Source organism: Coloeus monedula (assembly GCF_965178545.1).
Source record: "Coloeus monedula genome assembly, chromosome: 12".
NCBI classification, from domain to species: Eukaryota; Metazoa; Chordata; class Aves; order Passeriformes; family Corvidae; genus Coloeus; species Coloeus monedula.
In genome coordinates, this window is record NC_138792.1 from 4,279,124 (window position 1) to 4,297,531 (window position 18,408).

Sequence of the window (18,408 nt, forward strand, 5' to 3'; positions counted from 1 at the left end):
CAGATTTTCCCAAAGGCGTGCACCCCTCCAAAAGTGTACCTTGAATCAGTGGATGTATTTCCTTTCTTGTGTGCTAAATATTCCAGTGTGCATAGTCCCCCCATCAATTAAAGCCTACCCTGACATTCTTTTTCCTTGGACACATCTGGAAGAACCGTCTACAGCTATTATTTCCTTCGGAAAGGGCTCGTTCCTCGAGCTGGAACTTTGGTGTTTTGCTTCTCCTTTCAGAGGAGCAGCAGAATCGGTCGGTGCCAGGGGAACGGTGCAGGCGAGGGAGGGAGGGGGGGGTAGGAGGTGGGGATCCTCTCGGAGGCCGATTCCTCCAGGAGCGGGGGAGCAAAGGCGGAGGCTGCTGCCGGCACCGCCAAGGGCAGAGCAGCTCTTGGGGCCGGTACCAGAGGCTGGCGTGGAGCCTCTGCACGGGTCCGCAGCAGCCACGGCGCCAGGAGGCCGAGCTGCCGGTGAGCCCAGCGCGGCCCGCGGGGCCGAAGCCGGGTTCAATGGAGCCGCGGCAGAGAACGCAGCGGGGGCAGGGGCTGCTGGAACGGCCGCGGACATCGGGAGCGGGGCCGGGGCCGGGGCGGGGCTGGGGCGGGCCCCAAAAGCGGCGGGGTGGGCTGGTGTGGAGCGGAGAGCCGGGCTAGGGACGGGCACAGGGACACCGAAAGCGGCGGGCTGGGCTGGTGTGGAGCGGAGAGCCGGGCTGGGGACGGGCACAGGGACACCGAAAGCGGCGGGCTGGGCTGGGCTGGTGTGGAGCGGAGAGCCGGGCTGGGGACGGGCACAGGGACACCGAAAGCGGCGGGGTGGGCTGGTGTGGAGCGGAGAGCCGGGCTGGGGACGGGCACAGGGACACCGAAAGCGGCGGGCTGGGCTGGGCTGGTGTGGAGCGGAGAGCCGGGCTGGGGACGGGCACAGGGACACCGAAAGCGGCGGGGTGGGCTGGTGTGGAGCGGAGAGCCGGGCTAGGGACGGGCACAGGGACACCGAAAGCAGTGGGCTGGGCTGGTGTGGAGCGGAGAGCCGGGCTAGGGACGGGCACAGGGACACCGAAAGCGGCGGGCTGGGCTACCGCTGGAGCCGCAGGGGCTGCAGGGGGCGGCGGGAACAGCGGGGCTACCGGCGGAGCCGCCGCCGCCGGGACCAGCGCTGGAGCCGCGGGCGGTGCCTGAGAGCCGGCACAGGCGCGACCTCGGGCTCCGGGAGCGGCGCTGCGGCTGCGAGCGGCGCCACAGGAGCCTGGGCTTGGGGCGAGGCAGGCGGGAATGGAGGGGCCGATGCTGCCAGGGGCTCCCAGCCCTTCTCTTTCTTGCTTTCCCTTTGCTCCTTTCCTTGGGTCTCGGACAACTTTAAAATTCTTATCCCTTCAGGCTCTATGCTTTTCATCCAGCATGAAGCGTACTTGCTTTCTTCTGTGTTAACGAGTTCTTTTGAATTTACAAATCCTTGTAAAGCCTGACAGACCCAGACTTCAAGAGCCATGTCTGGGCCAGAAGACACGGTCGGATCTTATTTCCTTCTCGGCCCAACCAAACATACAAAACTGGATCATTTTGACTTTGCTCTTTTCCTTTTGTTATAAATGTACTGTGATGTTGGCTTTTCGCGTGTTCCATAATTGTTATGAATGGATTGTGATGTTGTTTTTTTCATGTTCCTTAATGTGAGAAAAGCTTTGCCTGGGTTCTGTAATGTAATGCTGTAGAATGTCTGTAGTTGGGGTGCTCAGTTTGGGAAGGATGGGGGGGGGTCTTCACATTCCTGGAAAATCTTATCAGAAGAAAAAAAAACCCCGAAACCAGACGGAATGGAGCCAAGGAAAAAGATAAGGCTGATAAGTGGATACTCAGCAATTCCAAAGAATTAATGAATGATGCATGATGGTGATGAATAAAAACACGCCATGTACTTTTAAAGCCGATCTTTTGGATGTACAGGTGCGCCTTTCGCTCTCTGCCGAAGCACCCGGCCGTACCGCCCTTTGTGCTGTTCTCTCCTAATTTTATTAAACTTTTATTAAACTGTCCCTTTTCTTCAACTTTCCTTCAAATTCTCCAAAGTGAAGCTCGTTTTGGCAGCTGCGCGTGCGCGGATCAGTGCGCATGCGCGGGAGGGAATACATCACCGCTGATCCCTCCGCGGGCAGGACCGCATCACAAATAGTCCCTCCTGGCGGATCACTCCGCGCCGGGACGCATCACCGCTGATTCTTCCGCGGGCAGGACCGCATCACAAATAGTCCCTCCTGGCGGATCACTCCGCCTGCGCATGCGCATCACCGCTGATCCCTCTGTTCTGAACGGGATTGTGATGTTGGTTTTTTGCACGTTCCATCGTTGTTAGGAATGGATTGTGATGTTGGTTTTTTCACGGTCCTTAATGTGAGAGAAGCTTTGCCTGGGTTCTGTAATGTAATGCTGTAGAATGTCTGCAGTTTGGGTGCTCAGTTTGGGAAGGATGGGGGGGGGTCTTCACATTCCTGGAAAATTTTATCAGAAGAACCCGAAACCAGACGGAATGGAGCTAAGGAAAAATATAAGACTGATAAGATGATACTCAGCAACTTAAAAGACTTAATGAATGATGCATGATGGTGATGAATAAAAATAAGCGATGTACTTTTAAAGCCGATCTTTTGGATGTACAGGTGCGCCTTTGGCTCTCTGCCGGAGCACCCGGCCGTGCCGCCCTTTGTGCTGTTGTCTCCTAATTGTCCCTTTTCTTAAACTTCCCTTCAAATTTTACAAATAGCGAGCCTCGTGTTTCACAATTCGGTGCCCGTACGGGGATAAAGGCTCAGCTCTGGGATCTCCCGGGGAACCCAGAGCAGGGGGTGCCCCCGCCTCGCTTTGTGCTTCCCGGCGGGGTCAGGGGCGTTTGCAGTCAAACACCCGGAGGGCAAGAGAGGAGACAAAGCAACAAGAAAGGAAAGAAAAGGCTCCCTGAGGTACCGCGGTAATTAAACACGTAAAATCTTGTGCACCAAGACTCCGAGAAAGGTGAGTATTTTTTCTTACCTCTTTTTGGGGGGATAAGGGGGATGAAAGTGTGTGCGTGAGACGCGGGCTGGTTACCCCAGAGCTGCGAAGCGAGTGTGGAGCCTCTGAGGCTGCGGCTCTGCTCTGCCGCGAGGGAAGCAGTCAGTAAAGAGGCGAAGCCAAAGATAAAAGGAGAGAAGCCCCGGTTTAACTGGGACGGGCTTTCAGGGAAGCGACGGGAGCGGCGGGGCCGCCCCCCGCAAGCCGGAAGCAGCGCTGCTCCGGGCGCGCAGTGCGCAGGCGCGGGGCCAGAAGCGACCAACGGCAGGCGGCGGCGCGGCGGTGACGTCACAGGGGCTGTGAGGGCGGCGGGCGGAAGGGGCGCGGGGAGAGCCGGGCGGTGCTGGCGGGGCAGGGACCGGGCTGTTATAAATAAAGTATATAATCCGTGCTGTTATGTAGAAAACTGAAATGTAATAAAACCATGCAGAGACAGAGTTTTAAATCCCTCCCCGCCCTCCTCCCCCCCCCCCCCCACCAACCTGGCTGAGAGGAAAATTTCACAACACTAAAGCAGTTGAACAAGAAGTTTTTTTAAGCACAGATGTAATCCATAGGTGAGGATTCCACCCCAGGTGGGGTTGGATCTTATCACCGGGACAGTAACACTATGATGACTTGATCACTATCTTCTGATATCTACATCTCAGCTGATAAGGAATTGGACATTCCTGGAACTAAAAATAACTGTTCCAGGAACCAGAGATGGCCCATCCATCATCCAGGATGGACAGATAATCAGACCCAGGAAAGGCTTTGTGCAGCCCAACTTCGGGACAAGAAAACATCATGAATATGCTAAATTGCGAGAAGAATAAAATTAATTCGGACTCTGCCAAAAAAATGTATAAGAAGGGACCAGCTGAAGCAGCATTTGTGAACTTGGGAGGTCTGATGCGATAGAGGTCAGATCTATGCGTGTTCACCCAGCTCCGACCCCGGGCTTGCTGCTGCTTTTCTCGATCGTGGTTTTTGAGACCGATATTTTGGTCACATAATAAATGTTATTTCTTTATAAATTTTGATTGGGCAATTCTGTTTATCTTACGGGCGGTGCTGGGGAGGGCTGAGCTTTCACTTCGACTGCTGGGACACGGGTAGCCAAGTGTCTCAGCAACCGCGTGGCTGCGCTGGGCTGGCCTGGGAGAGACTGCAAGCTCAGTGCCACCTGGCACCGAGCCTGCCCGATGGGATGCTCAGGAATGCCGAGAGAGCAGGAGGGAAGTCCGGCTGCCGTGTCACCTGGGCTCGCAGCGTGGGTGCATTTGGGTACATGCGGTCATACGGACAGGAGTGCAAGAACAGCCTCTCCCAGCCTCCAGGCCGTGACTCCAGCAGATGCTCAGGGAAAAGCAAGGAGCAGGCAAGCACACGTGGTCCCATGCTCACTTAATCTCTCCATCACGAAATATTTGAAGCGCTGGAGATTTCCCGGGTCAGACGTGGTTTATCTAGACGCCAAGGGTTCTCTTGTCCAAGTGTTCACCTGTCACCCTTTGATGTCACCTAAAATTCCATTCCTAAAAGGATGTGCTGCCACACGTCCTTGGCCAGGAGGCTCACCCACCCACCTGCTACCATTTGGGAGAACTGCTCTTGTGTGAACCTGGCTGCTGCCGTTACCCCCAACAGCTCCAGAGCCTGGTACGCTCCCCGCCCGCTCCCGCTCCCGCTCCCGGTCCCGCTCCCGCTCCTCGTCCCGGTGGGACCGGAGCAGGAGCAGGAGCGCAGGTCCTCCCGTCCGCAAGGGGGCGCAACACAGTTTAGGCCAGCTGCGTGCCCGGGGCGGTGCTCTCCGTGTTTGGCCACGCCCCGTGGGCGGGACCCGCGTCGTGTGGCCACGCCCATCGCGGGCAGTGACGTCCGGGACGCGCTGTCTGCAGTGGCCGCGCTCTCGCCACGCCCCACTGGTCACGAGACGCCGGCGCGGGCGCTGATTGGTCGGCGGCGCGGGGCGGGGCGGGCGCTGATTGGGCGGCGGAGCGCGACCCGGCGCGGCCCCTCAGTTCCGTGCTGGGCCCGCGATGCTGTCGGCGGGCGGCGGCTCCGGCCCCGCCGGGGCGGGCGGCTCCGGGCCGGGGCTCGGCGGGGACGGCGATTTCCTGTCGCGGTACCGGCTGGTGTCGGCCAAGCTGCGGCGGCGGTTCCTGCGGAAGCCGAACGTGGCGGAGGCGGCGGAGCAGTTCGCGGCGCTGGCGCGGGAGCTGCGCGCCCAGGAGAGCCTGCCCTACGCCGCCTGGTGCCAGCTGGCAGTGGCGCGCTGCGCCCAGAGCCTGTTCCACGGCCCTGCCGAGGCGGCCGCGCTGGCCGAGGCCGCGCGGCTCTTCCTGCGCCAGGAGCGGGACCTGCGGCAGCGCCTGGGGTTGCGCGGTGGCTTCGGCGAGCACGTGGCGGCGGCGCAGAGCTGCGGGGCCTTCGCCGCCCGCCTGCACCTGGAGCGGGGGCAGCCCGCGCTGGCGGCCGGGCCGTGCCTGGAGCTGGCGGCGGCGCTCCGCGACACGGGACAGCCCGCCCACGCCGCCGCGCCCCTGCAGCGGGCGGCGGAGCTGCTGACGGCCGGGCGGCTGCCGCTGCAGGCTCTGCGCTGCCTGGCCGAGCGCGCGTCCTGCCTGCTGCTGGCCCGCGACTACGCCGGGGCGCTGGCCACGCTGACGCGGGCGCAGGCGCTGGCCGGGGCCGGGCTGGGTGGTGCGGCCGGGGCCGGGGCTGCGGCCGGCGGCGCCTTCCTGGATGTGCTGGCGCGGTGTGAGGTGTCGCGGGTGCTGCTGCTGCTCCTGCTGCAGCCGCCGCCCGCCAAGCTGCTGCCCGAGCACGCCCGCACGCTGGAGCAGTACTGCTGGGAGGCGCCCGACGGCGGACCGGGCACCGGCAGCGGGAGCGGCACCGGGACGGGCGGGGGCCTGCCGCCAGCCGCCAGCTACCTGCCGGCCGAGCTGTTCCTGCTGCTGCAGTCGGCAGTGCTGGCGTGCCAGGAGAAGGACGCGGAGGCGCTGAAGGCGCTGCAGGCCGAGCTGTGGCCGCTGCTGAGCGCCGAACAGAACCATCTGCTGCACCTGGTGCTGCAGGAGATGCTGAGCCCTGCCGGACAGGGGCTCTGAGCGCCACCGCCCGCAGGGACAGGTCGGACTGGTCGCTTCAGGTGGTGCCAGCACAGACTCTATTCCGTTATTTATTTTTAATACGAGTTCTGTAACACAATGAAGTAATGGTTGATGAGAGAATATGTTCATCTACACGTTTGCCTTGTGTCACAGTAAACTACTCACTGTATGTACTGGAAGTTGTCATGCTTGAAAAAAGTGTAACTTTAAAGAAGAAAGGCCGTTTCAGGGCAGAAGGAAGCTGTTCATTAAAAGACTGGCTGCAATTTGCATGTGTTGGAGGATTTGGGTATCTAGGAATCAAATGTTGTTACAGTTGCTTTTTCTAAACAAAAAAAACCCAAACCAAACCACCAAAAAGAAACCCACATAAAAATAAGATTTAAATTTTTCCCCTTCCTGAAAACAACAGACACTGCAGCCAACACGAGGCCTTGAGTTTTGTGGTGGACAAAAGGAGTTGTTGGTCACTGACCTGCAAGTGATTCCCGGGGTGATGGTGGCCTGACTCCAGTCTCTGTAGCAGCTGCTAACCTAGAGAACTGAGCCTGCACGATGGCAAATCCACTGCAGCTGAGGGAATTTGAGGATCAAATTAGTGGTGAAGGTGGTGAAGTTATAGGAGTTATTGGAATGTGGACTATTTGCTTAATTCTCAGCTCTTATCCGTCTGCTCTTGGGCACTTCTGTCTCTTGCTTTCTGCTTCTTGAGGCCTTTAGGTGAAGGCAGCTGGTCTTTAGATGACAAAAGACCCTGCTGTCTTTGGTGCACTCAGCTGTTGGGTATAGGCCTTGCTAAATTCCAGCAGTGCTAAGATACAACCTCAAGCAGGGCAGGCTTTATCCTGGAAGCGGGAAACACCCTGAGAGTGCACATGTTGAGTGAATAAAGAGCAATTCTAGTGCACCCAGCGAATGGTCAATGAAACAAACTCTCAGCCAGCACTTCCAGAAACCCTGCAGAGGCTGAGGTTTTCCTGTTGGTACACCTGGGAGAGAAGCCAGAGTTAAGAGGTAATTCTGTTAAGCAGTGGTATTACATCTGATTTTAACATTTGGATCTGGAAGCAGCAGTTTTTTTCAAATGTTTTTCAAGTGTTTTTCACCTTCCACACTTAAATAATGAAGAACTTGCCGTTTTCCTCTCTGAAACACAAACAGGGAAGCTGCTAATTTTAGAAGCCTTAATTACCACAAGCCTCTTTTTGATAAGGTCAAATAGTAGTCGAGACAGGCTCGGATCCAAACTGGATATTATTTCATGGCTAAATTAGCCGTGAACGTGCCAGGCCTGGAAGCAAAACTAAAAACCCATGCGGCGAAATCACATACGCCCTTGTCCTTTTAAAATCCCAACAGATGAAAACTCTTTACTAGAACTGTAACTAGACGACGGTGCCAAGGATGGGTGGTACCGGGGGCGGTCCGAAGGCGGCTGCCGGGCGGCGGAAGGGGCGGGCGGGCGGTGCCGGTGACGCGGCGGCGCGGGGCGCGTCGGGACGGGGCGGGCGCTGCGCTCCGAGCGGCGGGGACAGCACGCGGCGCGGCCATGGCGGACGGGGACGGTGCGCAGCGGTGGGGACCGGCGGGGGCGCGGGGAGGGCTCGGGGCCGGCGTGGCCCCGCTCGGGGAAGGGTCTGCAGGCGGCTTTGCCCCCTCCCTCCCCCCGGGCCTTTGCCCCTCTCCCCTCCCGGCCCTGCCGCGCTCCCGGCGCTCACTCCTGGCGTGTCGCTCCCGCAGGTTCCAGCGTGAAGAAGCGGCGGAAGAAGGAGAAGCGGGCGCTTGCGGATGATGATGTAGCGGTGAGCGCGGGGGGGTGGCTCGGGGGGCTCCTTCAGCCCCAGACGTGGGGACGCGCTCCGGGGGCCGTGTGCAGGGTTGGGACGGGCTCCGGGGGCCGTGGGCAGGGTTGGGACGGGCTCCCCCATCACTATCCATGGGGACGGGCTCCCCCATCACTATCCGTGGGGACGCGCTCCGGGGGCCGTGGGCAGGGCTGGGACGGGCTCCGGGGGCCGTGGGCAGGGCTGGGATGGGCTCCCCCATCTCTGCCCGTGGGGACGCGCTCCGGGGGCCGTGGGCAGGGTTGGGACGGGCTCCGGGGGCCGTGGGCAGGGTTGGGACGGGCTCCCCTCGCCCCATCCCCGGCGGGAGCGCGCCCGCCCCGCGTGGCGGCAGCGGAGCCTCCCCGGCCACGTGGAGAAGGCGCGTGTGGGGCGGCGGGAGCGCGGCCCGCCGGGTTCCCCCTCTCTGATCGAGCTGAACTTCACCCCCCGCCAGGACATTCAGCACACCGAGGACTTTCTCATCAAGCCCGAGTCGCGGGTGGCGCAGCTGGACACGTCGCAGTGGCCCTTGCTGCTGAAGGTAGGGCGGCTTCTGCTCAACCTCGTGGCCCGTCCGTGTTCCCGCTCCTTTTGTCCTCTCCCCCTGGAGCTGTTACCGTCTGTGTAAGCCCGACTCGTGGGCAGCAGCACACGTGGTGCTCTGCATGCAGAAATCGTGTTACAAAGTCTCTCCAGCAGTAACATTTAAGTTTTGTACGTTTCCCGTGCTTTGTCGAGATCCCGCCATATTTTTTAGTTTTTTTACTTGGGTCTGCCCATGGCCTGTAATCTGTGTAGATTTCCAGGTTGCTTCTGCTGAGTTTCTGGGGCATATTGGATTTATCCTGCACTGTAAATGTGTATATTGTGCTGCTTTCCCATCTCCTTCAGTCCAGGATTTCTATTTTTCTCTATTTTTGTAAAATTTTATCGTGGTTTCATTGTTGGGCCATTTTCATTTTGGAAGCGGCTCTATCACTTAAATGTACAAATCAGACCTGGTGTGCCTGGGGGAATGTACTGCAGCACAGCAACACTGAAATCAAGGGAGCTTAAGAAGACATGTAACTTCTGCTTGGATTTTGTAGAACTTTGACAAGTTAAATGTGAGGACAGCACACTACACACCTCTTCCTTCCGGTGCTAATCCCCTGAAGAGAGAGATTTCTGACTATGTTAGGTGAGTGCAATACAGGCCCAGAGTGGTTTATTTTTCTTGCACAGTTAATACCTTTAAAATATTTTCTGTCTGGGTTCCCCTTGTACCTTTCTGCTTGACTCAGTGCCTTGCCATAATCAGTAAATATTTAAGTAGGACCCACTGATCTCTCCCTGTAAAGTTTTCTTTATTCTGGGCTTGCTGCAGGTCTGTGGATGAACATGCAAACCACCTGAGGAATTCTCTGGGGTTTTTGGAAAAGTCCCTTGGCCTGCTGGGCTTTGAAACTGCTCGGAGCTTGTAGAGTTTGGGGGGTTTTAAGTGCAGAGTAGTGTTAAGCAGGCGGGGGAGAAGAGAATTCCTTGATTATATCACCTGTTGTGCGTGGAGCAGATCACTCTGGGCTCACCGAGAGCTGTGTATCGGGCTGTATAGAAATACATTTCTCTGCAGCCCTGACAAGTATTTCAAAGGTGCTGCACTGTTGCTGTGCTTGCCCTGGTGCTTAGCTCCCATTCCCTGCCATTTTGCACTATAGGTCTGGCTTTATTAACCTCGACAAACCCTCCAACCCATCCTCTCACGAGGTGGTTGCGTGGATCCGGCGCATCCTGCGAGTGGAGAAGACGGGGCACAGTGGCACCCTGGACCCCAAGGTGACTGGGTGCCTCATTGTGTGCATCGAGAGGGCCACACGGCTGGTCAAATCTCAGCAGAGTGCAGGTGTGTTTGTTGCCCAGGACCATTTACAGTGACTAGGGATGTGTGAAATGCTTTTGGAGACAAAATGGAGATTTCTAAAACTTAAAAAAGTCTATCTTAAGTCTTCAGTGCCATGACCTTAAGGGTTGCATGTTACTCCAAGCCCCTGAGGACACATCCATGTTGTCTCAGGTGGTTTTTTCTTTGCTCCTCTGTGCTTGGGCTGTTATAAGTCAGTGAAAACACTTCTGACATGGTTTTATGTACCAGTTGAACTTAGGGCCTCAGCCTCTAGCAGTCCAGAGAAGAAATAAACATCGTTTAGATTTATTTCCCTGGAAGAAAAACCAACTCTGTAATAAACCATGCCCATTTCCTAGAAGAGGTGGTTGTTAGGATTTCAGGTGTCTGGGGACGTGTGGCTGTGAAGCAGGGTGGACCTTGAGGTCAACAGCAAATGCAAGTGGCCGCTCCTGACTGCTCTTGTCATTCTTTCAGGCAAAGAGTATGTGGGAATTGTTCGGCTGCACAATGCCATTGAAAGTGAGGCTCAGCTGGCCAGGGTAAGTCTCAGGTGCTCTTAGCCATGCTGGCATCTGGCATGCAGAGTGCTGGGCACTGGTGGGAGATGAGGGGCCAGGAATGGAGCTCAGGTGTGCTGTGTGTGAGGTGATGACACAGTTTATCCATTCTCTGAGTGCAGTGGAGCTGCCCTCCTGCAGCACCCCAGCTCCTGTTCTAGGGTCTGGGTGCTGTGCGGCCTCCAGACATCCTGCAGCGTCCCAGTGTCCTACTGGGGGCTGCTGTGGTGTGTGGCTGGCTGCCTGCAGGAGGGGAGCAGTGCTGGCAGGGTTGGAGCCCCTCCTCGGGGGGGGTTCCATCCTCACTGGGACGAGGGATGGTGTCTGATCACATGCTGCCATCTGATGGCAAAATCCTGGCTGTGCTCACTGCCATCTTGACCTCATCACTGGCTTGGATTTGCTTTATTAAATATGGCATCACCAAATCAGGATAAACCTTGTGGTTTCTCACTCTTGGAAGTGGTCACAGTTGCTGGAGACTCCAAGGTGCTCCTGCATTAGGGCACAGGTGTGAACTCTTTCTTCTCCTTCCTCCCTCAGGCCATAGAAACCCTGACAGGTGCCCTGTTTCAGCGGCCACCCCTCATTGCTGCTGTCAAACGACAACTCAGAGTCAGAACCATCTACGAGAGCAAGCTGGTGGAGTATGACCCTGAGAGAAGATTAGGTAAAACAGGGCTTTCCTGCCTTATTCCTATAAAGCTGAAAACTGATTAGATTTTCTATGAAATGGGCTTTTTTTGGCAGATGTCTTAAGACCTCAATCCTCCCATTATCCAGCAGTAACTGCTTCATGCATTGCTTTGGTGTGCTGGGGAGCAAACCCCATCTTTTTTTTGTACTGCTGCACCCTTTGTGGAAGAGCCAAATGATGTCAATTAGATGGCATTAGCTCTCAGGGCAAAGATGACCTTCATCTATCACCCCATGCTGATGGCTCTGGGAAGGGCTGGGCATACAGCTTCTCGTGAAGGATGTGGTTTATTTTCTGCTTAAAAACTCTCTATCCTGTCGTGCCTTTCAGGTATCTTCTGGGTGAGCTGTGAAGCAGGCACGTACATCCGGACACTCTGCGTTCACCTGGGGTTGCTGCTGGGCGTGGGGGGCCAGATGCAAGAGCTCCGCAGAGTCCGCTCAGGCATCCTGGGAGAGATGGTACAGTGGCACCTCAGACTATAACCAGCCCATTTGAAATTGTCAGGATGGCAAGAGTTCCTTGGGACTTTGTGAGTTTTGCAGTGTTAGTAGGAGGTTTAGGCTCTGGGAGGAGTTTTGTGAATAGCCCCCAAACAGTGTGAGCTCTTGCCGTAGATGGTCTGTAACCAAAGTGTTGAGTTCAGTTCAGGATGTTGCTCCTGTTCTGGTAATTAAACTTTGGAACAGTGAGTGACTGGGAAGTGCACTGTGGTGGCTGAAAGTTTGTTTTCTGTCACCTGTGTTTCTCAGCCTACAGACCCCAGCATCCCACAAGTTCAGGAGTGTGAAGTGACTGCTTGGCGTCAGCACAGCTCAGGGAACATGGTTCATTGGAATGAGCCTAGAAGATGCAGTGTTGTGTTATCTTGGACACTTGTACAGTCTTTTCACCCTGGTCATTGACAGATCCTGCTGCTGGTCCAAACTCCAGAATGAATTTCTATTTTTGCAGAGCAGCAGTGTCAGAGTGCAAGTGCTTCCCCACCCATCTGTGCTCTTAGCACAGCTGTAATCACTGGGTCATTTGTGAATTCCAGGTGTTGGGTGCTCACAGCTGCTTCAGAATTTACTCCATGTCATGGATTGAAGAGCTGGTTAATTTACACTTCTGCTCACTAACCTTTGTCTAGGAGTCCCAGGAACTTAAGTTAGGTCATATTTAAAAGTTTCGTGTGGACAGACCTTAGACCCTAGATCCAAGTGCTGTCTGAGATGAGGAGGGTGGAGGTCTGGTAGTCCAAGTCAGGCTGACCTCAGGCCGGTGATGGAAAGTATTCTTGCCTCTTCTATGTTGTATTTTTATGCTTGTGATTGCCATCTGTTTTTACTCCCTTTTTCAAACACTATTTGCTGCTGGACTTTAGCTGGTCTCTTGTGTGTGTTCCAAGTTGGTGGCTGGTGGGAGAGTTTAGGGCGGTTTTGTCTTTGCAGGACAACATGGTGACCATGCACGACGTGCTGGACGCCCAGTGGCAGTATGACAACAACAAGGACGACAGCTACCTGCGAAGGGTCATCCTGCCCCTGGAGAAGCTGCTGACCTCACACAAGAGGCTCGTCATGAAAGACAGCGCGGTGAGTTCCTGAGGCAGTGCTGGGGGACAGACAGACACTGCAAAGTGTCCTCCTGACTTGTACAGCTGATGGAATATACAGGGGATCAGGAACCATGTGATATCTGGTGCTGTCCTGATGGTGACTTGTGTAGGATCTCATATGGGCTGCTGCCACATCACCACGAAGATGCAAGAGCCATGAATTCAGTGACAGAGAATCTGCTCTCCTCACTTGGGGAGGATGCTGAGATCTGCCTCTCCCATTCTTTGCTGTGATAGGGGCTTTGCTTTCTTCTTCCAGAGCTCCCAAATTTTATATAGTGGACAAAAATGAATAGATACTTAGGGATGATATTGCTGGGATGGTAATGGCAGTGGGAAGCTAAAAATTAGAGGCACTTCATACTTTAATTCTTGTAATAGCTTCTCAGCCCTCCCATTCCCTACATTTCCAGGTTAATGCCATTTGCTATGGAGCCAAGATCATGCTGCCTGGTGTTCTGCGGTATGAGGATGGTATTGAGCTTAACCAGGAGATTGTTGTCATCACCACAAAAGGAGAAGCCATCTGCCTAGGTATGAAATGCCTCCTTCTCCTTGTGCCCAGCTACCTGCAGAAACAACAGACTGTGTGACAGTAAAGTCACAACACAAATGAGTCCCCATGCACAGAAGGTTTAATTAGTGCTTCCTGATGGGGAACGTGGGCCCAAGGCAGCTGGCTTTGGGCAGGATGTTAAGAAGCAGTGGCTGCATCAGTCCTGGGCAAGCTGTGAGGGGTTCAGCAGCTGTGTGATGCTCAGGTGTCTGTGTGTGAGGTGATGACACAGTTTATCCATTCTCTGAGTGCAGTGGAGCTGCCCTCCTGCAGCACCCCAGCTCCTGTTCTAGGGTCTGGGTGCTGTGTGGCCTCCAGACATCCTGCAGTGTCCCAGTGTCCTACTGGGGGCTGTTGTGGTGTGTGGCTGGCTGCCTGCAGGAGGGGAGCAGTGCTGGCAGGGTTGGAGCCCCTCCTCGGGGGGGTTCCATCCTCACTGGGACGAGGGATGGTGTCTGATCACATGCTGCCACCAGGCACATCACACCTGCTGGTAGATCAGTGCAAAGGGACTCCAGCCCAGTTCTAACCAGGGTCTTCAGAGCAGCTGTGTGGCAGTGCCAGTGAGTCCTTGGGGTGGCATTGGTGGGGGGTGTTGGTCTTCTTTGTGTGGACAGAGGCAGAATAGGCTGTCAAAGTTCTGCTCTTCAAGAGTTGCTGACCTCCCTGCCTGCTTCTGCAGCCATTGCCTTGATGACCACAGCAGTCATTTCTACGTGTGACCATGGCATCGTGGCAAAGATCAAGAGAGTGATCATGGAGAGAGATACATATCCCCGGAAATGGGGGCTGGGTCCCAAGGTAAGTGCTGTGGGCATGGGGTCACTCCCAGGGCAGTGGTGGGAGCCCAGCTGTTGGGATGTGGGACTCTGGGACCCTTGGGCAGAGCTGTGCCTGTGTCTTCTTCAGGGCCTTGGTGTAATTCTGCTGTGGCCTCCTGGAGCCACGATGGTGGCAATTCCCAGTGATGGGGCTTTGGCAGCCCAGTGCTGGTGGGAGTGAGGCTTTCCCTCCCAAAAGAGCCTGGGGGCCACTGCTGGTGTTCAGGCATGGGCTCCTCAGGTCTGTACAGCACCAGCCCTCCTTTGGTAAAGAGCCAAATGATGTGAAGTGGATGGCATTAGCACTCTGTGCAAAGATGACCTTCATCCATCACCCCATGCTGATGGCTCTAGAGGGGCTGGACAAGGAGCTTCTTTTCCTTCTGCTGCAGCACTGCTTAAATCCACACTGTGAGACACTAACCTGTGCCTGAAGGACAGGAGCAGTGGGAACACCTATTGTTGGGTTCCTTTCTCACCTCAGGCATGTGGTAGTAGCTTAACTACAGCCAGGCTGGCCTGATGCAGGTTGGACTCAAAACCCAGTGTCAAGTTGCTGTGGCTCATTCCATTCCTGTGGTTCAGGTGGAAGTTATGGGGATGCCTGCACCTTTGTCTCACAGCAAAGGTGGGGTAATACAGGGCAGTTTGAGCATTTTGGAGTCCTTTGCAAAATCTTGCAAACAAGTGGTTCAGCTCAAATGCTGCAGGTTGTTAAGCTGGAAAAGCCCAGTCAAAGATCCAAGGTCCATGATGTGCAGTTGTATTACTGTTGCTTTGACTCCCCCCTCAAATTAGCCCTTATTTACTGATAAAGATGCCTCTTGTCTGAGATTTAGGCTGCTGTGCAGGGGATGTTTTGTCTCATTTGTTTTAAGGTCCTTGGAACAGTGGTAGATAGGTTAAGGCTGTAGTTGTTGGCTTGGCTTGTTCCTGGATTCCCTCCTCCTATCTTGAGGGAGGATTTTTCCTGCCTGGAGCTGCAGTTTGACTTGTTGCACTTTGCTTTCAGGCCAGTCAGAAGAAGATGATGATCCAGAAAGGTCTGCTGGACAAGCATGGAAAGCCCAATGAGAGCACACCAGAGTCCTGGAAGAAGGAGTATGTGGATTACAGGTGGGTACTGGGTGTGTGACTCCCACAGGGTTGTTCAGAGGGGAGCACTGTGCAGCAAGGGCTGGGCTGGATGCTGCTGTTTGTGCATGGATCATGCTAGGCTTGGCCCAAAGCTGTCTGGACCTGTGGGATGCAGTTGGGTTTCTTGGAGTGTGTTGCTGTTGGGCAATGTTGGAAGGAAAGGCCCTGAGCAGACAGTTATCCCTTTTTAGCCTGTTGTGGTTTTAGAGGGAGTCAGTCTGCTAAATCAAATGGGGGAGGCCGTGCTGTTGCCCAGCCCAGCTGGCCCTGGTGCAGGCTGCAGGTCTCCCCCACACCAATGTCCCCACCCAGCTCCTGGGGTGGGCTACAGGGGACAGGAATTTCTACCTGTCCAGAGCAGCTGAGGCAACAACTGTCCTGTGCAACCTGGGGTTGTTTTCTTTCAGGGACACTTCCAGGAAAGAAGCAGCTGCTGATCACCGAGCTGTCTCAGAGGTGGACAGGGCTGCAAAAGTGAGTTTTGCCAGTGCTCTCTGGCTCTTACTCGATGCCCCTGCTATTCCCATGATCTGCCCACACTTTGCACCTGCCTTTTGGTCCAATGAGGATTTTTAGTCCAGGGTCTTCCATGCCCTTTGTTAGGCACAAGGTCAGTCCCCATTCATGCCTCCTTGCCTGGAGCTCCAGCCATTTCCCACCAGGCCAATTTGCAACTCAAACACCAGGCTGTACCAGCCCTGGGCATATTCTTCTTCAACACAGCACAAGAAAATATACTGTATGGAGCCACAACAGAGATTTGTTGTGCCAGAGAACCTTTTTGGAGACTACAGAGAGTTGCAGAAGTGTCCATGGTAGAGTTGCAGCTAAAATTCCCTAATTCAGGGCTTTTGCATGCCTTTGGAAAGGTGCAGTGGTGTTTTAAACTTAATATTTGGAGTACAGGAAACACTGAAAAATACAGGGGACAGTTCTGGCAGAAGCAAATCCTAGACAGTGTATGCTGGACTGAACCACTTACAGTCTGCAGGTCACCCTGCCTGCTCAAAGCATTGTTAAATGAAGTTGTATTGAATCAGGCCATCAGTTTTCCCCTCAGCTGAGCTCTTTTGGAAGGTGTTGGTATGTCTGACAGTGTGTTCCCCTAACAGAGGAAGCGAGACTCAGAGAGTGAAAGTGATGAAGCTGTGACCCCACCGTCCCCTGCCACCCCACCACCAGAGGAGCTGAGCAAAAAGGAAAAGAAAAAGAAGAAGAAAGAGAAGAAGGCCAAAGAGGCAGCTGAGAGTGGGGGAGAACAAATAGAAGTGGTATGTAATTGCATACTGCCAGGGTATAGTCCAAACACGGGAGAGATTGCTGTCTGTCCCTAATTAACTCCAGGATTAATGCATCAGCAGCCTGCTGCTCCCTGCAGCAGAGGAGGAGGTATTAGAGGTGCATTTTAAACTGAGCTGGCTGAGGGTGGTGGGAGATAGGGCAGGTGCCCTAGGACACTTTTGGTGGGTTCCTGCCAGGCCACCTCTGTGCCCTGGTGCCCTGTCGTGGGTCCCTGTGGGAGGATGGTGCTGGCATTCAGTCTGTGCTGGAGTGACGTGTGCTGGTGGTGAAGGAGCACTGCAGCCATGGGGAGGGAGCCTGCCCTGCTCCTGGGGTGGAGCTGTTCCTCCTGAAACGAGCAGTGGGGGTGGGATTCCTTTCTGATGGCTTCCTGACCTGTCCAACCTCTCCACAGACCAGTCAGACCAGCACCAAGAAGAAAAAGAAGAAACAAAAGGAGGTAGAAGAGAGCTCGGAGTAAACAACTGGATCTGTCCAAAGCAGGCAACCTCATCAATAAGGAGGGAGGAGTTCTAGGCCTTGAGAGGAGGAGGACTGGCTGTGTGGCAGAGGAGCCAGCAAGTTCCAAGTTCTTTTCTGCTGTTTATATGAGTGGGTGTTTGACCTGCTCAGGTGCCCCTCTTCATCCTGTTTTAAGGGTTGCCAGAGGAGCGGGGTGCCTCACTGTCCCTGCACTGGATTGATCTCTAAAGCTGAGCACCATGATGCCAACAGAAGTGGTATCTTCAGGGAGACTAGCTTCTGGCTCTTCTTTGGTCTCTGTTTTCACCTAGAGAGGGTGGAATCATCTTTCTGCCCCCTCATGTACTGCCTCTTTCTTCCTCTTCTCACAAGGCTGAAGCTGTTACCTGGCAGTTAAAGAATGCTGCCTGGAGGAGTGGCTTTGTCACAGCCCATGTGAATGGGTTTGCATGGGGACAGTCAGATCAGTTATTTTTGAGGGACTGTGTTTTGTTTTAACCTGGCCACACACTTGGCTTGACCTTCGGTTAAATGAGAACAAATAGTCCACCCAGATTATTCTTCACTCCTTTTTTTCTCCCTATATCATAAAAGGATTAGAAAATTTCATTCCTCCTTTTTGCTTTATAGCACAAGGACATGCCTGTTCATGGTGTGCTGATCCCCGGTGCCCCAGTGACCAGGGCAGTGTGTCCCTCTGGCTGGCTCCCTGCTCTTTTCTACCCGTTTGTTGGAATGGCACTGCAGAGCTTTTGGTTGCCTTGCCTGGTTCTGATGCCCAGTGTACTCTGAAAGTGGGGATGTGGCTTGGGGGGGCACAAGGTGACCAGGAGGTGACCAGCCAACACGTTTTTCATGCTGCTGGGACTGGAATCCTTGTGAGGAAAAGCTTGCTCAGAGGCAGCTCTGCCAAGGGGCATTGGGTGTGGGCTTAAACGGTTTCAGATAGATTTGTTGCTAACTTCCTTATCTGGAATGACTTGCTGGGGGCAGAAGGTCTCTCCTCTGTCACAGGGGTAGTGCTGAGCCAGGATTTAGCTCCTTTTAATGGTGAAGGACCCCAGGCTGTTTTGTTCTGAGTTCCATCCCTGCAGAGATTCTGTTAACTGTTGGTTTAACCTCGTGCATTGCTTTTGTCTTAACAGTCTATCCTCCCCTCCAGTGCTGGAGATACATGCAGGCAGTGGGGACAGCAGCTGGTGGGTGTTAGAACCTGAGCAGGAAAAAAAAAAAGGTCCATTTTTATTTACTCTTTTTTACAAAAAAGAAATAAAACTTCTGGTTTTGAACAGGTGATTTTCTTGCTTCTCCTGAAAGGTCAGTGCTGTTCATGGGGCAGGGGGGCAGCTTTTACCACGTGCCCAGCATCTGTGCTCCTCTCCTGAAGACTCTGCTGGTGCAGAGAAATGGTCATGTTGCTGAG

At 54.8% G+C, this 18,408-nt stretch overlaps 2 protein-coding genes across 2 annotated transcripts; both read left to right on the plus strand.

The window, feature by feature from the left end:
• Window positions 1–5,065: 5,065 nt before the first annotated feature.
• LOC309577310 (40-kDa huntingtin-associated protein-like) lies at window positions 5,066–6,408 on the plus strand (the record flags this gene model as incomplete). The annotated part of the gene is made up of 1 exon (XM_082289232.1): window positions 5,066–6,408. The coding sequence occupies one exon, from the start codon at window positions 5,066–5,068 to the stop codon at window positions 6,137–6,139; it is 1,074 nt and encodes a 357-aa protein (XP_082145358.1). The 3' UTR covers window positions 6,140–6,408.
• A 1,243-nt stretch (window positions 6,409–7,651) lies between these two features.
• On the plus strand, window positions 7,652–18,363 carry DKC1 (dyskerin pseudouridine synthase 1). The gene is made up of 15 exons (XM_082289505.1): window positions 7,652–7,707; window positions 7,883–7,944; window positions 8,423–8,509; window positions 9,057–9,148; window positions 9,666–9,850; window positions 10,328–10,392; window positions 10,954–11,080; window positions 11,438–11,568; window positions 12,541–12,684; window positions 13,121–13,241; window positions 13,946–14,064; window positions 15,097–15,200; window positions 15,629–15,695; window positions 16,334–16,492; window positions 16,918–18,363. Exons 1-15 carry the CDS (start codon window positions 7,692–7,694, stop codon window positions 16,981–16,983), a joined length of 1,545 nt encoding a protein of 514 aa, XP_082145631.1. The 5' UTR covers window positions 7,652–7,691; the 3' UTR covers window positions 16,984–18,363.
• The last annotated feature ends 45 nt before the right edge of the window (window positions 18,364–18,408 follow it).

Excerpts from the sequence above, each read along its gene's own strand:
- DKC1 (XM_082289505.1), top strand. Across the intron at positions 8,510-9,056 it reads AGTGGCCCTTGCTGCTGAAG|AACTTTGACAAGTTAAATGT; the intron begins GTAGGGCGGCTT and ends TGGATTTTGTAG. Across the intron at positions 11,569-12,540 it reads CAGGCATCCTGGGAGAGATG|GACAACATGGTGACCATGCA; the intron begins GTACAGTGGCAC and ends TTGTCTTTGCAG.